This window comes from Artemia sp. Qi Xiang Cuo, chromosome 4, assembly GCF_049724085.1.
Source record: "Artemia sp. Qi Xiang Cuo chromosome 4, ASM4972408v1, whole genome shotgun sequence".
Taxonomy (NCBI): domain Eukaryota; kingdom Metazoa; phylum Arthropoda; class Branchiopoda; order Anostraca; family Artemiidae; genus Artemia; species Artemia sp. Qi Xiang Cuo.
Window position 1 is genome coordinate 65,189,192 of NC_142797.1, and position 14,127 is coordinate 65,203,318.

The following is a 14,127-nucleotide window of genomic DNA, read 5'->3' on the forward strand; positions in this document are numbered from 1 at the left end:
TTATTTTATGTATATCACATACTAGTCACGTTACATATTACACTTCCCACTATTTAATGAGGTCCCGTCATTAGGACTTGCTTGCCCTTGGGTTTTTGAAATATTCGCGATTTATTTACTATTTGTTCTACATAATTTTAATTGACATTGTATTATTTTATACTTTATATAAGCTTAATCGGGAGTGTTAAAAATTTTCTCTGTTACTTTTCTTATTTTATTATACATCCCTATCTAAAGTTCATCTACCGGACTGAGATTATCTATGGTTCTAGCCTAGCTACTATACTAAAGATTTTTTTTCTACATTAAACACTGATGACTTTTAAATTTCCAACAAGGCTGAGCTATTCTAATTTTACTATGAAGTTTTTTTTTGAAAATTCACCTTTTACAAGTTTTTATCCTTTGCTAACTATAGGACAATCCTTCTGTTGTAAATTATGGTCCTTCACTCCTTTCGTCTTGGCAAAATTTTTAAAACACTTACAATATAGTTTCTTCACAGAACAGTTCGAGTATGGTTATGTTCATCTTGGACGAAACACTTTCTTTAATTGTTAAACGGGAAATGATACTCCCAGGTACAGGTGTGTGGAATTTTGATATCAGAGTTCATTCTCACCTGCTGTTTTTGGATAGTTCATAAGGTGCCTTATCATTAAGGGGTTGAACACTGGGACTGCGTTCATTTTCTTCTCAGCATATCATTTTTGGCATATTTTTAAAGCACATAGAGAATGTGATTTTTGTATAAAATTGTTCGTTTGTGCACTTAGTGATTATAGTTCTCTTATAAAATTGTTCGTGTCTGGCTTGCGTCTATTAACTTTTGCGGTGATTCCTTGGTTAATCACAGGGGAATTGATGTTTGGATTTGGAATGGGTCGACATCAAACTTAGTGAATCCTTCAACAAATTGTCTTTAACTTGTGGGAGGGGTATATTGTCACTGAGGGGTTAGTCACTGGGGTTAATTTTGGTTTTTGTAATTCAATGGTTGGTTTCCAGGTCCATTTTTCAGAAATTATCTTGTAACATTTCTGGGATAACAGATATAGGAACTCTTCGCATTTGATAGAGGTGATAGGATTGATTCCGAGAAATGGTCGAAATGGATTCGACGCGTGAATCTGCGAAACATGAATAATCTTTGGGTTCATCAAATATCATGACTATACAATCGTATGGTACATGGGTCCATAATGATTATCAAGGGTGATATTTCTGTGCTTATATCTTGTACTGGTCGATGGGGTTCTCAGGACTTATGTGTTTATATAGTTCGATAATGCACTGGATACTGAGATTCAAATATAGTGTTACCTCATACGTAATATGGTTCGTGGTCGAGGAAAAAACGATCTAAGGTAACTATAATTTTCGTAAACGAAGCTAGGATGCAAATTGCTTGGATTATATGATGAATACTCTTCGCCTGATGAGGTATGATGAAAATAGATGCTAGTAAGTTGTATCTGCACTGGACTACACATTGTAATGATCGATTTCCAATATGTCAATCCACTTTCTGTAATAAAAAGTCCTCGCTTTGAGTTTTCAACTCGGGAGATTAGAAAGATTCTCGAGATTTTTGAGAGGAATCAAAATTTTTTGTGGGTTTTCGCCACTGTTTAGCTGAACTTGATTCAGGGGGACAGGGCAGTCTTTGCACTATTGAGTCCTGCCATGTAATGCATTTTTTAGGATTGACCTTGGACACAGTTTTTTCATGATATTGTCCGTAATGATTGTCCCTGGGAGTTTGTTTTCTAGACAGGGTACTTTGACTCTTTTTATGGGGAAATTTATTAAATCCTTCGCTTCTCGCAGATTTATTTTAATTGAATCTTTGGGAGGAGTTTTCTCTACAATAGTACCCGGAGTTTCTACAGCTCTGTTCAATTCCTCCTGTAATGACAGGGGCCTCTCTATTGGCGTTGCAGGGGAAACCATATCGTCTGGAAATCTTTTTGGGGGGACAAGGGGTCGAAATTCCATCAGGGAAAAATTGGGTTTTTGGAGATATCGTATAATCTAATTCTCCTGCGCTCTCCGATGATGAACTTTTTGGATCTTTTGGCGTTTTTATTCTTACTGGTATTAGGGATTTTCTCTTGGGATTAACTAGGTTTTTCATAGCTGAAAATTCTTCAAAGTTTTCCTCGTCACTATCATTCTCGAAATAGTCTTGCTAGAAATTAAAGGGTTTTAGCTCTGCCAATCTTGATTTAGGGGGCTCATTTTCTGCATCTGATGAATCGGTTGACGAGGGACGTGGTACCCATCTTTCTGGAAATTTTGCTCTTTTTATTCGGCTAACATGTGCCTTATAGGTTCTTCCATTATCGGGGTTCGCCATTTTAAAAGTAAAATCGTTATCGTACTTTTTGACTATTCTGTACGGTCCAGAATATTTGTTGGAAAGTTTCTTGCTTTCCGCTTTTGCCTCATTTTTTAGGTAGACACAATCTCCTATCTTAAAATCTATGTTCCCCTTAACTTTGGTTTGGTTTCTTAGCTCTTGGTTTATTTTACATTTTTCCAACTTTTGCCTAACTATCTTATAAGTTTCCCTCATCTTATTTATGAATTCTTGTTTGTAATCCTCCGAGTTATTGTAATATTGCCAGGATTCAATAATCTCGTCATAGGGCATTCTAAAATAGTGACCAAAAAGTAAATAAAAAAGGGTTGTCTCGGATTGTTTCTGAGTAAACAGTGTTGAATATGTTGGTTAAATAACGTACGTATTGATCCAAGTTGCTCCTGTTGTCTTTTGTAAAAATGCTTAATACATTCGAAAGTACTTTGTGCTAATTCTTTATTTTACCATTAGCTTGTGGGTGATATGGAGAAGTCACCAATTTTTCTATGTTAAGAAAACTCATTAAGTCTTTTGTTACTTTTGAAATAAACTTGATTCCGTTGTCACTTAAAACCTTATTTGGAATGCCAACTTTTAAAAATAATTTCGCTAACGCTTTACTCGTGGAGTAAGCTACTTGATTCTTTAATGCTTTTGCAAAAGTAAATCCGGAAAAGTGATCTATAACTGAAAGAATACAAGTATGGCCCCTGTTGGAAACAGGTAAGCCTCCACTGGTTCCATATAAATCAAATGAGACAATATCAAAGGGGGACCTCGCTACCGGGGCTCTTCCCATCGGGGGGTTAGGATAAGCTTGTTTTTTTTAAGTTACACGCTTCGCATGTACTCACAAATTCCTTAGGTTTTGTTACTGCCGACGGCATGTAAAAATATTGTTTTAATTTATGGAAAGTTTTCGTTACTCCTAAATGTCCACCTATATCTGAATGAAAATATTCGATTTCAGATGTTATTAAGTTTTGGGGTAATACAGGTATTATTGAGGTTTGTTTTCTATTTACCTCGGCAGTCACGATTCTGCATAGTATTTCTTCATCAAGATCATAGTAAAAATTATTTATCTCTTTTCTAAGGGTTTTGAATCTATCTGATAAGGCATCATCATTCATAAAATAATTAATAAGTGCTACACACATTTAGTCCTTTTTTTGATTTCTTTTTATATTTTCTAAAGACAAGGGACAATAGTTATCCTTATTTTCTTTTACTGTGTTTTTGACTTTGTTTTTCTTACATTTATGTTTGCTCTTAGTATTGATATCGTTAATTTCGTTTTCCTCAGTTTCCGACGGCCTATTTTCTGGAATCTACTCAAGAAGTCACAAGCTGCATTTTTTTTACCTTCTAAAAATTCAAATTCGTAATCTAGGTCTTGGATTTTCATAATCCATCTAGCTAGAATTCCCGTGGGGTTTTTAAATTTGCGCAGGTACTGCAAGCTTTTATGGTCTGATCGTAGTATAAATTTTCTACCAATTAAATAGTGTCTAAATTTGTCCAAGTGGTGGATTATAGATAATAATTCTAAGTTTGTGGCGGAATAACTACCTTCGTCTTTTGATAAAGTTCTACTCGAATAGCATATAACTTTTTCTATTTTTTTTTTATTGGAAGGTCCTTGTAAAGGATCAGAGTTTCCTATGGGAATTATTTGCGAAATAATAGCACCAATGCCTTTTGAACTAGCATCGGTTGTGACCACAAATTGTCCGTTTTCAAAATCAGGCAGGGATAATATTGATTCGGAAGTGAGTGCCTTTTGAGACGGTTTAGGGAAGTTTGAGCTTCCTGGGACCAGGTAACATTTTGGGAGTTCCATTTAGCTAATTCCGTGAGGGGTTTCGCAATTTGGGCGTAATTGCGCACGAATTTTCTAAAGTAGCCAGTAAGACCTAAAATTCCTCTTAATTCTTTCATAGTTCTAGAGAGTTTGAGGTTTTCAACACATTTTATTTTGTCAGGGTCTGGAGATATCTCTCCTTATGTCACCACTACTCCTAAATATTTTAATTTTAGGTTGAAATAAATTTACTTTTTCAGGCCGGCATTTTAGGTTGCCCTGTCTGAATTTCTCGAACACCTTAGCTAATGTTGCTAAGTGTTGTTCAGCGTTTTCTCCCACGCATATGACATCATCAACAAAGTAAATGATAACTTTTAATCCTCTTAATAGATATAATAAGGGTCTACATCGCACTCTTGAACTTGTCTAATGTACAAAAAGTGCTTTTAATAATTCATATGAAACAAATTCAGCAGTGGGAAATGCAATTTTATAGACATCTTTTTCGGCTATTTTCACTTGGTGGAAACCTTGGGTAAGATCCAAAGAAGTAAAAATTTTGTTTTTGCTCGAGATAAAGTCAAGAATTTCATCTATTCTTGGTAAAGGAAATTTATCAGTAACTGCTTGTTTGTTAAGGGCTCTATAATCTACTACGAGTCTTTGATCACCATTCTTCTTTGGTACCAAGATCAGTGGTGCAGAATACGGACTTATACTGGGGCATATAATTTATTTTTTTTCTAATTCATGAATCTATTTTTTAACCATTCTTTGTGCTTATACGGCACACGATATGGCTGTTTCGCTGCAGCGCTCACATTTATGGAATTCGAGCTCTAGAGAACTTACAGAACTCTGATGTCCTAATAACTTATAAAAAATGCGAATAAAGAGATTCTTAATAGTTCTATCTATTTTTCTTAAGTCACAAGGCCGTAATATGATCGGTATCTAATTTACTAAGGAATTTTGACGTGGTTAGAGGGTATTTGTGGATTGAGATTTTATTGCCATTTACTAGGTTTCTTTTAGAATTTTCCCATCTATCTAAATCATTTTCCGAGATAATTTGGATTTGCACTAAACACGTCCCCTTTTTTATTTTTATTTTATCATTTTCGTGGTTATTAGTTACCCAAATAATACCTTCTCCTCTGTCGTAAGATATAATATGTTCCTCGCATAACATATTTTCAGGAATTTCATTTGACGGGATCGCAAACCATATTTCAGATTTGCTATCTACTGGTTCAATCATCTGTGATATTTGAATTCTTTGCATCGTTTTGGGAGGTATTTTTGTTTTCCGTATCGCGAATCCGTAATATTTCTCTTTATTTTCATTGTCTATTAGATTCATACTGTCGCTATGTTGCATCATTGTGGCATCTTGCGGCGTCACATTTGGTTTTACTATGTTTTTCCATAATTCCGCCATTTTTTTTTATTTCGTTTGACCTGTATTGTCGCATATCTCCTATTTTTATTTTTGCAGATTTACACCTATTATTTAAATCTACTTAATTTCTGCAATGTCTCTCAGAACAATTGAACAAATTTCTGATTATGCCATGTCCTCCTTGCGAGACATGAGGTTCAAAAGATTGCGACATTATACCGCCAGAAATTTTATTTACTGTTACGTTTTCTTCGTAACCTCTATTACAGTTTCTTAAGGTAGATATTCCTTCACCTACCTTAGCCGGGTAGACACGCCTTTCGTTTGCCACGTACTCTATAGTACTCTATAGTACTCTATTAGACCTTAAAACATTTGCGCCGATAATGGCTTCATACAGAAAGTTATCGCATATTATAAAATTTGTCGGAAAAATTCTATTATCCCTTTTTACGTCTAGGCGAATTGAACCTCTTGCATCCAATTTATGCCCTGTTACGCTAGTTAAGTTGGGATTGTGAAAATTTCTCTGTCGCCTAATATGCGGAGGCAACATCTTAAATATGCATGAGTTTATGATACTAATCGTTGCACCAGAGTCAATTAAAACCTTAAAGTAAACATTTACCACACAAAAATCATTAAATATAGGTAACTTGTTATTACTATCACTACAAGACGGTACTACTATCGGTTTGGACCTATAAAACAGTCTAGGTGCCCTCTGGGTGCAATTTATTATTCCGAGGGGCCTGACGCGTTTCCCCGTGGAATTATTTCATACGACGGTGTCTGCAATAGAGATTCAGACATGTGAGATTCCGTAGGCATATCTAATTGATTTACGTTTCTCTGCCTTCGCCATGTATTCTTACTATAGTTTGGATTTCTTGCGCCAGTGCCGGGTGTTGGCGCTGACAGCAAATGCCGTTGGCTTGAAAAATTTTCATTTCCCGTCGGCCAATTAACTATTTGACGTCGGCTTGAAAAATTTGTATTTCCCGTCGGCCGATAATTATTTTGTCTATTGGGGGGAGGGTTATACAAATTTGGTTGATACGCGTTGTAAGGTACTGATTGGCGCAATCTTCCCTGGCTATAGCCTAGTGCACCACTGGCGCTAAAATTTGTTCTTCCGAAAAAATGGTTGCCATAATTTTGCGTACTACCGACAGCAATTCTTGGTGTGTGATTGGGGACATAACGGCACTCTATCGCGATATGCTCAACACGATTACAAATATAGCATCTTATTACTGTTGGGTTATTTTCATAACTAATTTGTTTGACGGGCTGAAAACGTACTGTTTTCTGCCTAGCAGGTTCTTGCGTTCTATTTCTTTGTGGCACTGGGGAATTATCCATTGAAAAGAAGTTGGGAGACGCCTGATCGCCCTTGAAGGTCAGGCTTGCGTTTGATTCGCCTAGGCTATCTATTTTCGCTCTACTTTGATTTGACACCATTGTTTTGAATTCAATCGACTGCCCTGCCTCCTGAACTACAACATCTAACATCTGATTATGTTTGCATATTACCATTCTATATAATTTTGGGGGTAGCCCTTGCAAAAAGTTATTTAGTATGACTTTTTCATACAGTTTTCCTGAACCTTTTCCGTATTTTGCATCTACTGAAATCCGTATATTATCCAGATATTCTCTTACGTTTTGTAAAGGGTCAAAGTACACCATCCTTTCGTTTAATTAATTTTTAGAACTAGTTTCGATAAATCTCTTTTTAACTGCTGTTAACAGATTTTCTGCCATATTTATTGGAAAGCTGGTATCATCACCAATAGTATTTTCAATTTGCTTTAGGAAGGTTAAGGCCTGCCCTTTTAATCATAATTGGAGCATGTCGACTAACGTTTTTAGCTCTGTTTTTGTTAGTTGTACAAATTGGTCCAATTAGATATTAAATTCGTTAATATCTGCTTGTCCATCGTGTTGCGGAATAAATTTTGCAATCTCTACGTTCTTTGTGGCCGACTTTTGCGCCTTTAATATTTTTCTTAATTCTTCCGACATTTTTTTTGCGTTTGAATAACTCAAAATAAATTTATTTTTTCCCTTAACCTATTTTAGGGGAGGCTTTTATCTCCTATGAGATATTTTAAAGGGTTTTCCTATAATGGCTTAGCGGTAATAGGCCTAATCACTTTTTCTTATATGTCTGTATCCCTCCAATGATTAAATTTAAATTACAAAATTTATAGCCGAACTAGTTCGCATGTTTTCCTCCAATTTCCGACCGTGCCGTATGTAGCGATAAAAAAGGACTCAGGCAATTGTGGTAATAAAGATTGACCGCGTCAAATGTAATATTATGCTTTAAAGCTGTGGCGATTAAGATGCGCCAAACGTGGCAATGAAGTCTGGGGCCACAAATGTAATAATATAATTTAAAGCGGTGTACCGATCGCGCCACTCGCTGAAGGCAAGACAATAAAATATGTAGCTATAGTAGGTTAGAAATTCTCCAACTATCATTCCAGGAGCGTAACCTGGCTTCCTCGAGTTATCTCTTGTCAATTACCTGTAATGTTTAGTTAGAAATCAGATTCCTGGGAACGTTACCGATGGAGGCATACGAACTAGTTACCTGCTGTGCGATTAGATACAGGCATATAAATAAAACAACACAAACAGAAAGGCAATAGATGTATTATGACTTACATTTTAGGTGTACAACAGTGTTCACTTCAATTGACGACAAATAGAAGCAGAGATAATCATGACCAAGTCTCTACAATGACTGCATAATAATTCTGACAAAGAATGTTTCTAATAGTTTGAATTGCAATGCCTGAACGCCTCAAAAAACACTTTTCTTCACTATATCAAAATAATCCTGTTTCCGCGCTCTGAGAGCTATTTCACGATGGGCCCAAGTCCTGTTGAGGGGGCCGCTACCTTGTTATTATGTTTACCAACTCACTTCATTATGCTAACCGTTCATCCAATAATTTGTTTTAAATATTTTGATGATTTAACATTCATACTGCTCTTATAACTTAAGCTTCCTGTGAACTCTCTGTATCTAGTGATTTTTTTTATTACCAATCATCTCTGCGAAATTCAAAACCGAATAGCGTCGTTGAGGCTAAAATGTTTCTCTTTTTGCTGCTTAAGAATTTTCTTTTTGAAACGAGATTTAAACTTAATTAGAGGAAGTTTAATTTATGTCGGAGTTATCTTTAGAAAGAAAGAATTTTATTTTTTGTATTTTATATATATCATATATTACTCACGGTACATATATATGTATATATATATATATATATATATATATATATATATATATATATATATATATATATATATATATATATATATATATATATATATATATATATATATATATATATATATATAGTATATACATTATACATATACTATGTTCTGCGGGATGGCTTTAACTCTTGATACTTCTCTTAAATATTTGGCTTCCAATAGAGATTCGCTCTCATTATTTCTGCAACTCTACTAGATTCTAATACTCATGGAGCTTTGTATACTTGGTGGTTTTTACTTATCCCCCTTGATATATTAAATGGGTTTTAGCCATACTTCTTCAACTAATCAAATGGTTTAAGAGCTTAAGCATATTTTATCAGTTTCAACTTATACTCAAGTGCCCGAATTGCATTTAGCTTGCATATTTTTGTTTTCTCTCCGGGAAATTACACTAGAACAAGAAAAGAAACCAAGAGAAAGTGAAGGATGTATTCTTATATATTCAAGATTTAGAATTTTTATATTTGTGGTTCGGATTTTTTTTTTTTTTTTGAAGGCTTGTATTTTTAGTATGATTGGTTTATGAAAAAAGCGTTTTATTTACAATTAGAACTCTAAAGAAGATAAGTGCAATAAATTAAGGACCCCGCAAAGTGCCTCAAGTAGCATTAGATGTGACATAAAAACTATTCTACGCTACCCAGCGACTCTTCTGTTTTAATAGTTTTTTTTTTAATTTGTTTTCAAATGGAAATTAAAAAAAAGAATTGAGCAATATTTGAAGTAAAAATATTTGATTTTTAAACTGAAAAGTTTTAATTAAAACATTTTCTGTTACAATAATAAATATTTGGGACCCATCATGTTCCTAGGGACATCTTCCTTTGATAGTAACGACTTTTGACGATTTCCCTATATTTTTGTGTAATTCGCCTCTTATTTGTCTTCTTGAGGAATATATTAGTGGGGGTCAAGTTGTTTCGGTATTTGCTATCAGTTAATGAGTTTGTTTCAGCTATCGCAGAGCTTAAGGAAGCTATTAAGCTGTATTTAGATTACAATCCGTTGGATTTGATCTTTTTTGTTGGTTTGAGATTGTTTGATTTAAATTTGCTATCGGTTAAATTTTCTGTGTTACCTTGAACTTTCTATAATCAAAATATATTTTTATCTGCTGCGAACTCTGTAATTTCTTAGGTAAATTTGAAATATTTGGAGGGGAGGGGGTAGATTGATGTTCAACAATACTCGCTGAATTTTTAACGTGCAATATTTTTAGGAGGTTCAATTAGGCTCTTTTTAAGCGAAAAATTCCTCATGAGTGCATTTATGTAAGGTACAGGATAACCTAACCCAGATCGATTATTATTGGCAACACAGAGGAAAGGGTGGTGTAACCATTAGTTAAATTGGAGGATCATATATAAAAAAAAGATATGTTCTTTTTCCCTGACATTGGTCTCGATGTCATAAAATTTCGATGTCCCCTATCGAATCATGCACATAATGTCTTTTGATTTAGTTCAACATGACCCGCAATATTTTTTGAAAGTTTCACCTTACTACCCTTAACCTTTTTGGATACCTAGGATCAAACACGACCGCCTTTCCCTAAAACAGAATTTGCATATAAACAATAGATGATTTGTATAATCTACAGACCTTTGCCCCAGGATCTGTAGGGGGTTCGTTTCGTTTCATCCTTGAGGCATACATACATATTTTACCAATTGATTATTCTGAACAAAATCGCTCTGTCGAAAGTTTTTCGGGTGTCTATCGGGGTTTGAGGGGGATTACTAGGACGAGCGTGGATCGGTGCTGTTCAATCACTTTTAACTCTGAAAAAGCGCACTAGAACTTACAGTTTCCTATCAAAAAAGCCCTCTCTGAAGTTTCTAAGACAACTCCTTCCATGAAAAGTGGCTGTAAAAAAAAAAAAAATTAAAGCCATATCCCTTTTTTCTTAAGCAGCGCTATTGCGCCGCCTATGAAAGAAGAAATACAAGCTCCTTTTCTCGTTTTTTTTAACCAATCTTTCGATCTAGTGCTTTTGAATTTTACATGCCAGTAAATCTTTTGATTGGAGTACCTCAAGTGATTGACAAGATTAATGGTAGAAAACTTTTCAAAAGAGCTACCTATCTTTTAGGCGATCTTCTTTTTATATCTTGTTTATCATGAAACTAATATGCCTTGTTAAATGTTACAAAAGATTGTTAATGTTTAAATTTTTAATGGATGAAAAGTGTTATCAAATGCTTAGTATTGTCTATTTATTTTCACGGTTCAACATCCCAACACTGAAGAAAACGGGTTACTTCCCCAAATGCGTCATAATTTTGACTGAAAAATCTTAGAAAATCATGGATGTCAAACATGAATAGGCATAAGATTGATCCGGAGGCAAAAATAAGCTTAGTTTGATGTTCTCGATACTTTAAAATAACCCTGATATTCGAAAAGGATTGTGTAAAACCATATTACTCAGTAGAGGGTAGAGTTTTTCGACAATCATTTAGAATATATTTTTCTTATTAGAAGAAATAAATAGTAATTGGAGGGTTCTCGTGCTTTCTTTAGTTTTTTTTTTTTAGATTTTGAGATCAGTGGTTTTTAATTTTGTGACAGTAAATCTGGTAAATCAGTAAATCAGGTTTCCTTGGAAAGAGCGAAATTTGTATTTTTTAGTTGAAAGTTTCGAAAACACTTATTTGTCATTCAACTTTTGATCACAATCGTTGTGTCAACCATGCAGGAATTATAACTATTTTTATCCAGAGCACAAAAGTAGCAATTTGAAGTAAATTTATCATTTACTTTTTTTTGTGCTACCAAATTAGACTTATTTATATTGATTAACTGTGCAATCAATCAAGCCTTGGATACTTACAGTAGTTCCTTGCTATATCCTTCAAAACACATATAACAAAAGGGTCTTGTCACTACATCAATCAATTGTTTGTACACGGAAACATGTATTTTCTCAGCGATATGTTCTCTAGATGAAGTAAATAACGAATGAAGAAGCCTTCAATTCTGATGCAACTTTCAATTTATACGCCATTTTTGAAATCTAGACAAGTACATATTTGGGAGGAGGATTCCCGGGAAGACCCGCCAAATTTTCGGACAATCATTAATAAATTGAGATCTCGTAAATTTGTGTTACCGGCAAATATTGAATGGGAGGCTCCATTTAGTTTGAACTCCCTAAAATCAGTATCAAAATAATTTCAAGTACAAATTTAACTGATATTGTAATCCTTCTAAATACCTTTTACGAAGTTTAATTTATCTTGTTTTGTGCTTATAATTTCAGATATAATTTGATTAAGATGATAAATGGCTCCAGAAGTCACGATATCGTTTGCTAAGGTGGGGCGGAACACTTCAGAAAAATATCTCGAGCATAAAGCTACCTTTTCTATTTTTGACACTTGTTTTATGAATGATTCAGCTTTAAAGGCCATTTACCCGTTTAAAAAGAAAAAAAAGGATGACTTGGAAGCAGAAGGACCCCATCAATCAGTAGGTGATGATTAAAAAACCCGAACAATTTCTGTTTCAAATGATATACACAACACCACGCATTTAAAGCGCATGAATATAAAAACTAGAAAATAGATAGTATAATTCATAAAGTACAATGCTTTTATGACTTTAATTATTTTTGTTTTCTAACTTCTTTGTAATGTTTTTATTTTTATTTTCCGTTCCTTTACTTCTTAGCTCCTTTTAGTGATTCATTTTTTTTTTTATAGTTTGAGCGAGAAAAACTTGGCACTGCAGAAGATCAGAATATGATGTTTGCAAGACTTGCAGGAAAAGTAAGTCATTTTTTTTTTCACTTTTCAAATCGCGCGCTTAATCATAATATTTTTTTTAGTTGAAGGGAACTTTGAGTTTGAAAATTCATTCAGCCTTAATTAAATCCACCCCGCCATCAGATCTTATCAGATCTTACAAATAGTTCAAGGTAGTGAACGTGCCTCTGGATATCTGGCTAGCCACCGGATAACTAATTGCACCTATGGATGGGTGGGCTAACAACCCTTCTCCGGGGATTACTTGCTATGAATGGAACTAAATATACATTCTCAGATGCACAACCTACTATCCCAATTGGACCCATGCCTGCCAAAGGACGTACCCCTGTGAAAATCGTTGACCAAAGTGGCATTAATATTGCGACTTGGAATGTCCCTACACAGTACCAGCCTGGTTGTAAGCTTCTTTTAGCAAAAGAACTAAGAAGATACAAAGTAACGATCGCAGGAATAACCGGAAACTCACCTTACGGGAAGCGGCGAAGAAGATATTGGAAAAAGGCGGACACTGTTTTGGTCTGGTGGACCCCAAAGAAGAGGAGGAGTTAGCCTTGTTCTCAACAATTTCGCTCGGAAAGCCTTACTGGCATTTACGCCTATCTCATCCTGTCTGAAAGCAAGAACTGACGGGAATCATGAGAAGATAACTGTTCTCACTTGCTTTGCACCGACAAATGAGGCCCAAGATAAAAATAAGGCCTACTTCTATGCGCTAATGTCCTCCGAGCTCTCCTCCGTACCACCACACGATTACCTTCTAGTCCTAGGAGATTTTAACGCTGGTTTGGCTAACAGCTCTTGTCTCTACGATGCTGCTGTTGGACCTGTGATAGTTGACGCTCTGAATGATAATGGTGAGTGGCTGCTCAGTTGCTGCATCACCAATTCTCTATCAGTCATAAATGCCTGGTTTGTGAGAAAAGACATTGCAAAGCACATATGGTACAGCAATGATGGCGGGACCAAAAAGATGTTTGACTACATCATTGTTCGACGTGGCTTGCTTTCATCTGCAGAGCTCGGCAATGCCGACCATCGTCTCGTCTCTGCAAGGATAAATATGGTGTACGGCAAGGATGCGCTGGTACACCTGAGCTGTTTAACTGCGTCATCGAACACATTTTGAACGAGACACACCGTGTCCACCCCTTTGGCACAAGTTATACCGGGAGGACTTCGTCTGATGTTGACTTTACCGACGATGTAGCTGTCCTTAGCAAAATCTCGACCAACTTAAGTCTCCACTCGAGACGCTCTCCTCCACTGCCTCCGCAGTTGGGCTGCAAATACACTGGAAGAAAATAAAGATCATGTTCATCGAAAATACCATATCGGCTTCACCCTTAACTGTTATGATCAATGACCATGGTTTTGATATGGTAAGGTAGTTCCCCTATTTTGGATCAATTATATCATCAAACGACAGAATCGACACTAGAATCTCTGCAAGATTACTTAAAGAAAACTTTACATTAAGATGGCT

The 14,127-nt window shown here is 35.3% G+C and overlaps 1 protein-coding gene across 1 annotated transcript in view; it reads left to right on the plus strand.

Annotated features, from left to right (window-relative positions):
• LOC148953338 (pre-mRNA splicing factor cwf19l2) overlaps window positions 1-14,127 on the plus strand; it is a 269,907-nt gene that overhangs the window by 154,558 nt on the left and 101,222 nt on the right. The window contains exon 10 of the mRNA XM_089087930.1: window positions 12,579-12,644. Within this exon, the coding sequence (XP_088944056.1) occupies window positions 12,579-12,644 (66 nt within the window). The remainder of the gene's footprint in view (window positions 1-12,578; window positions 12,645-14,127) is intronic.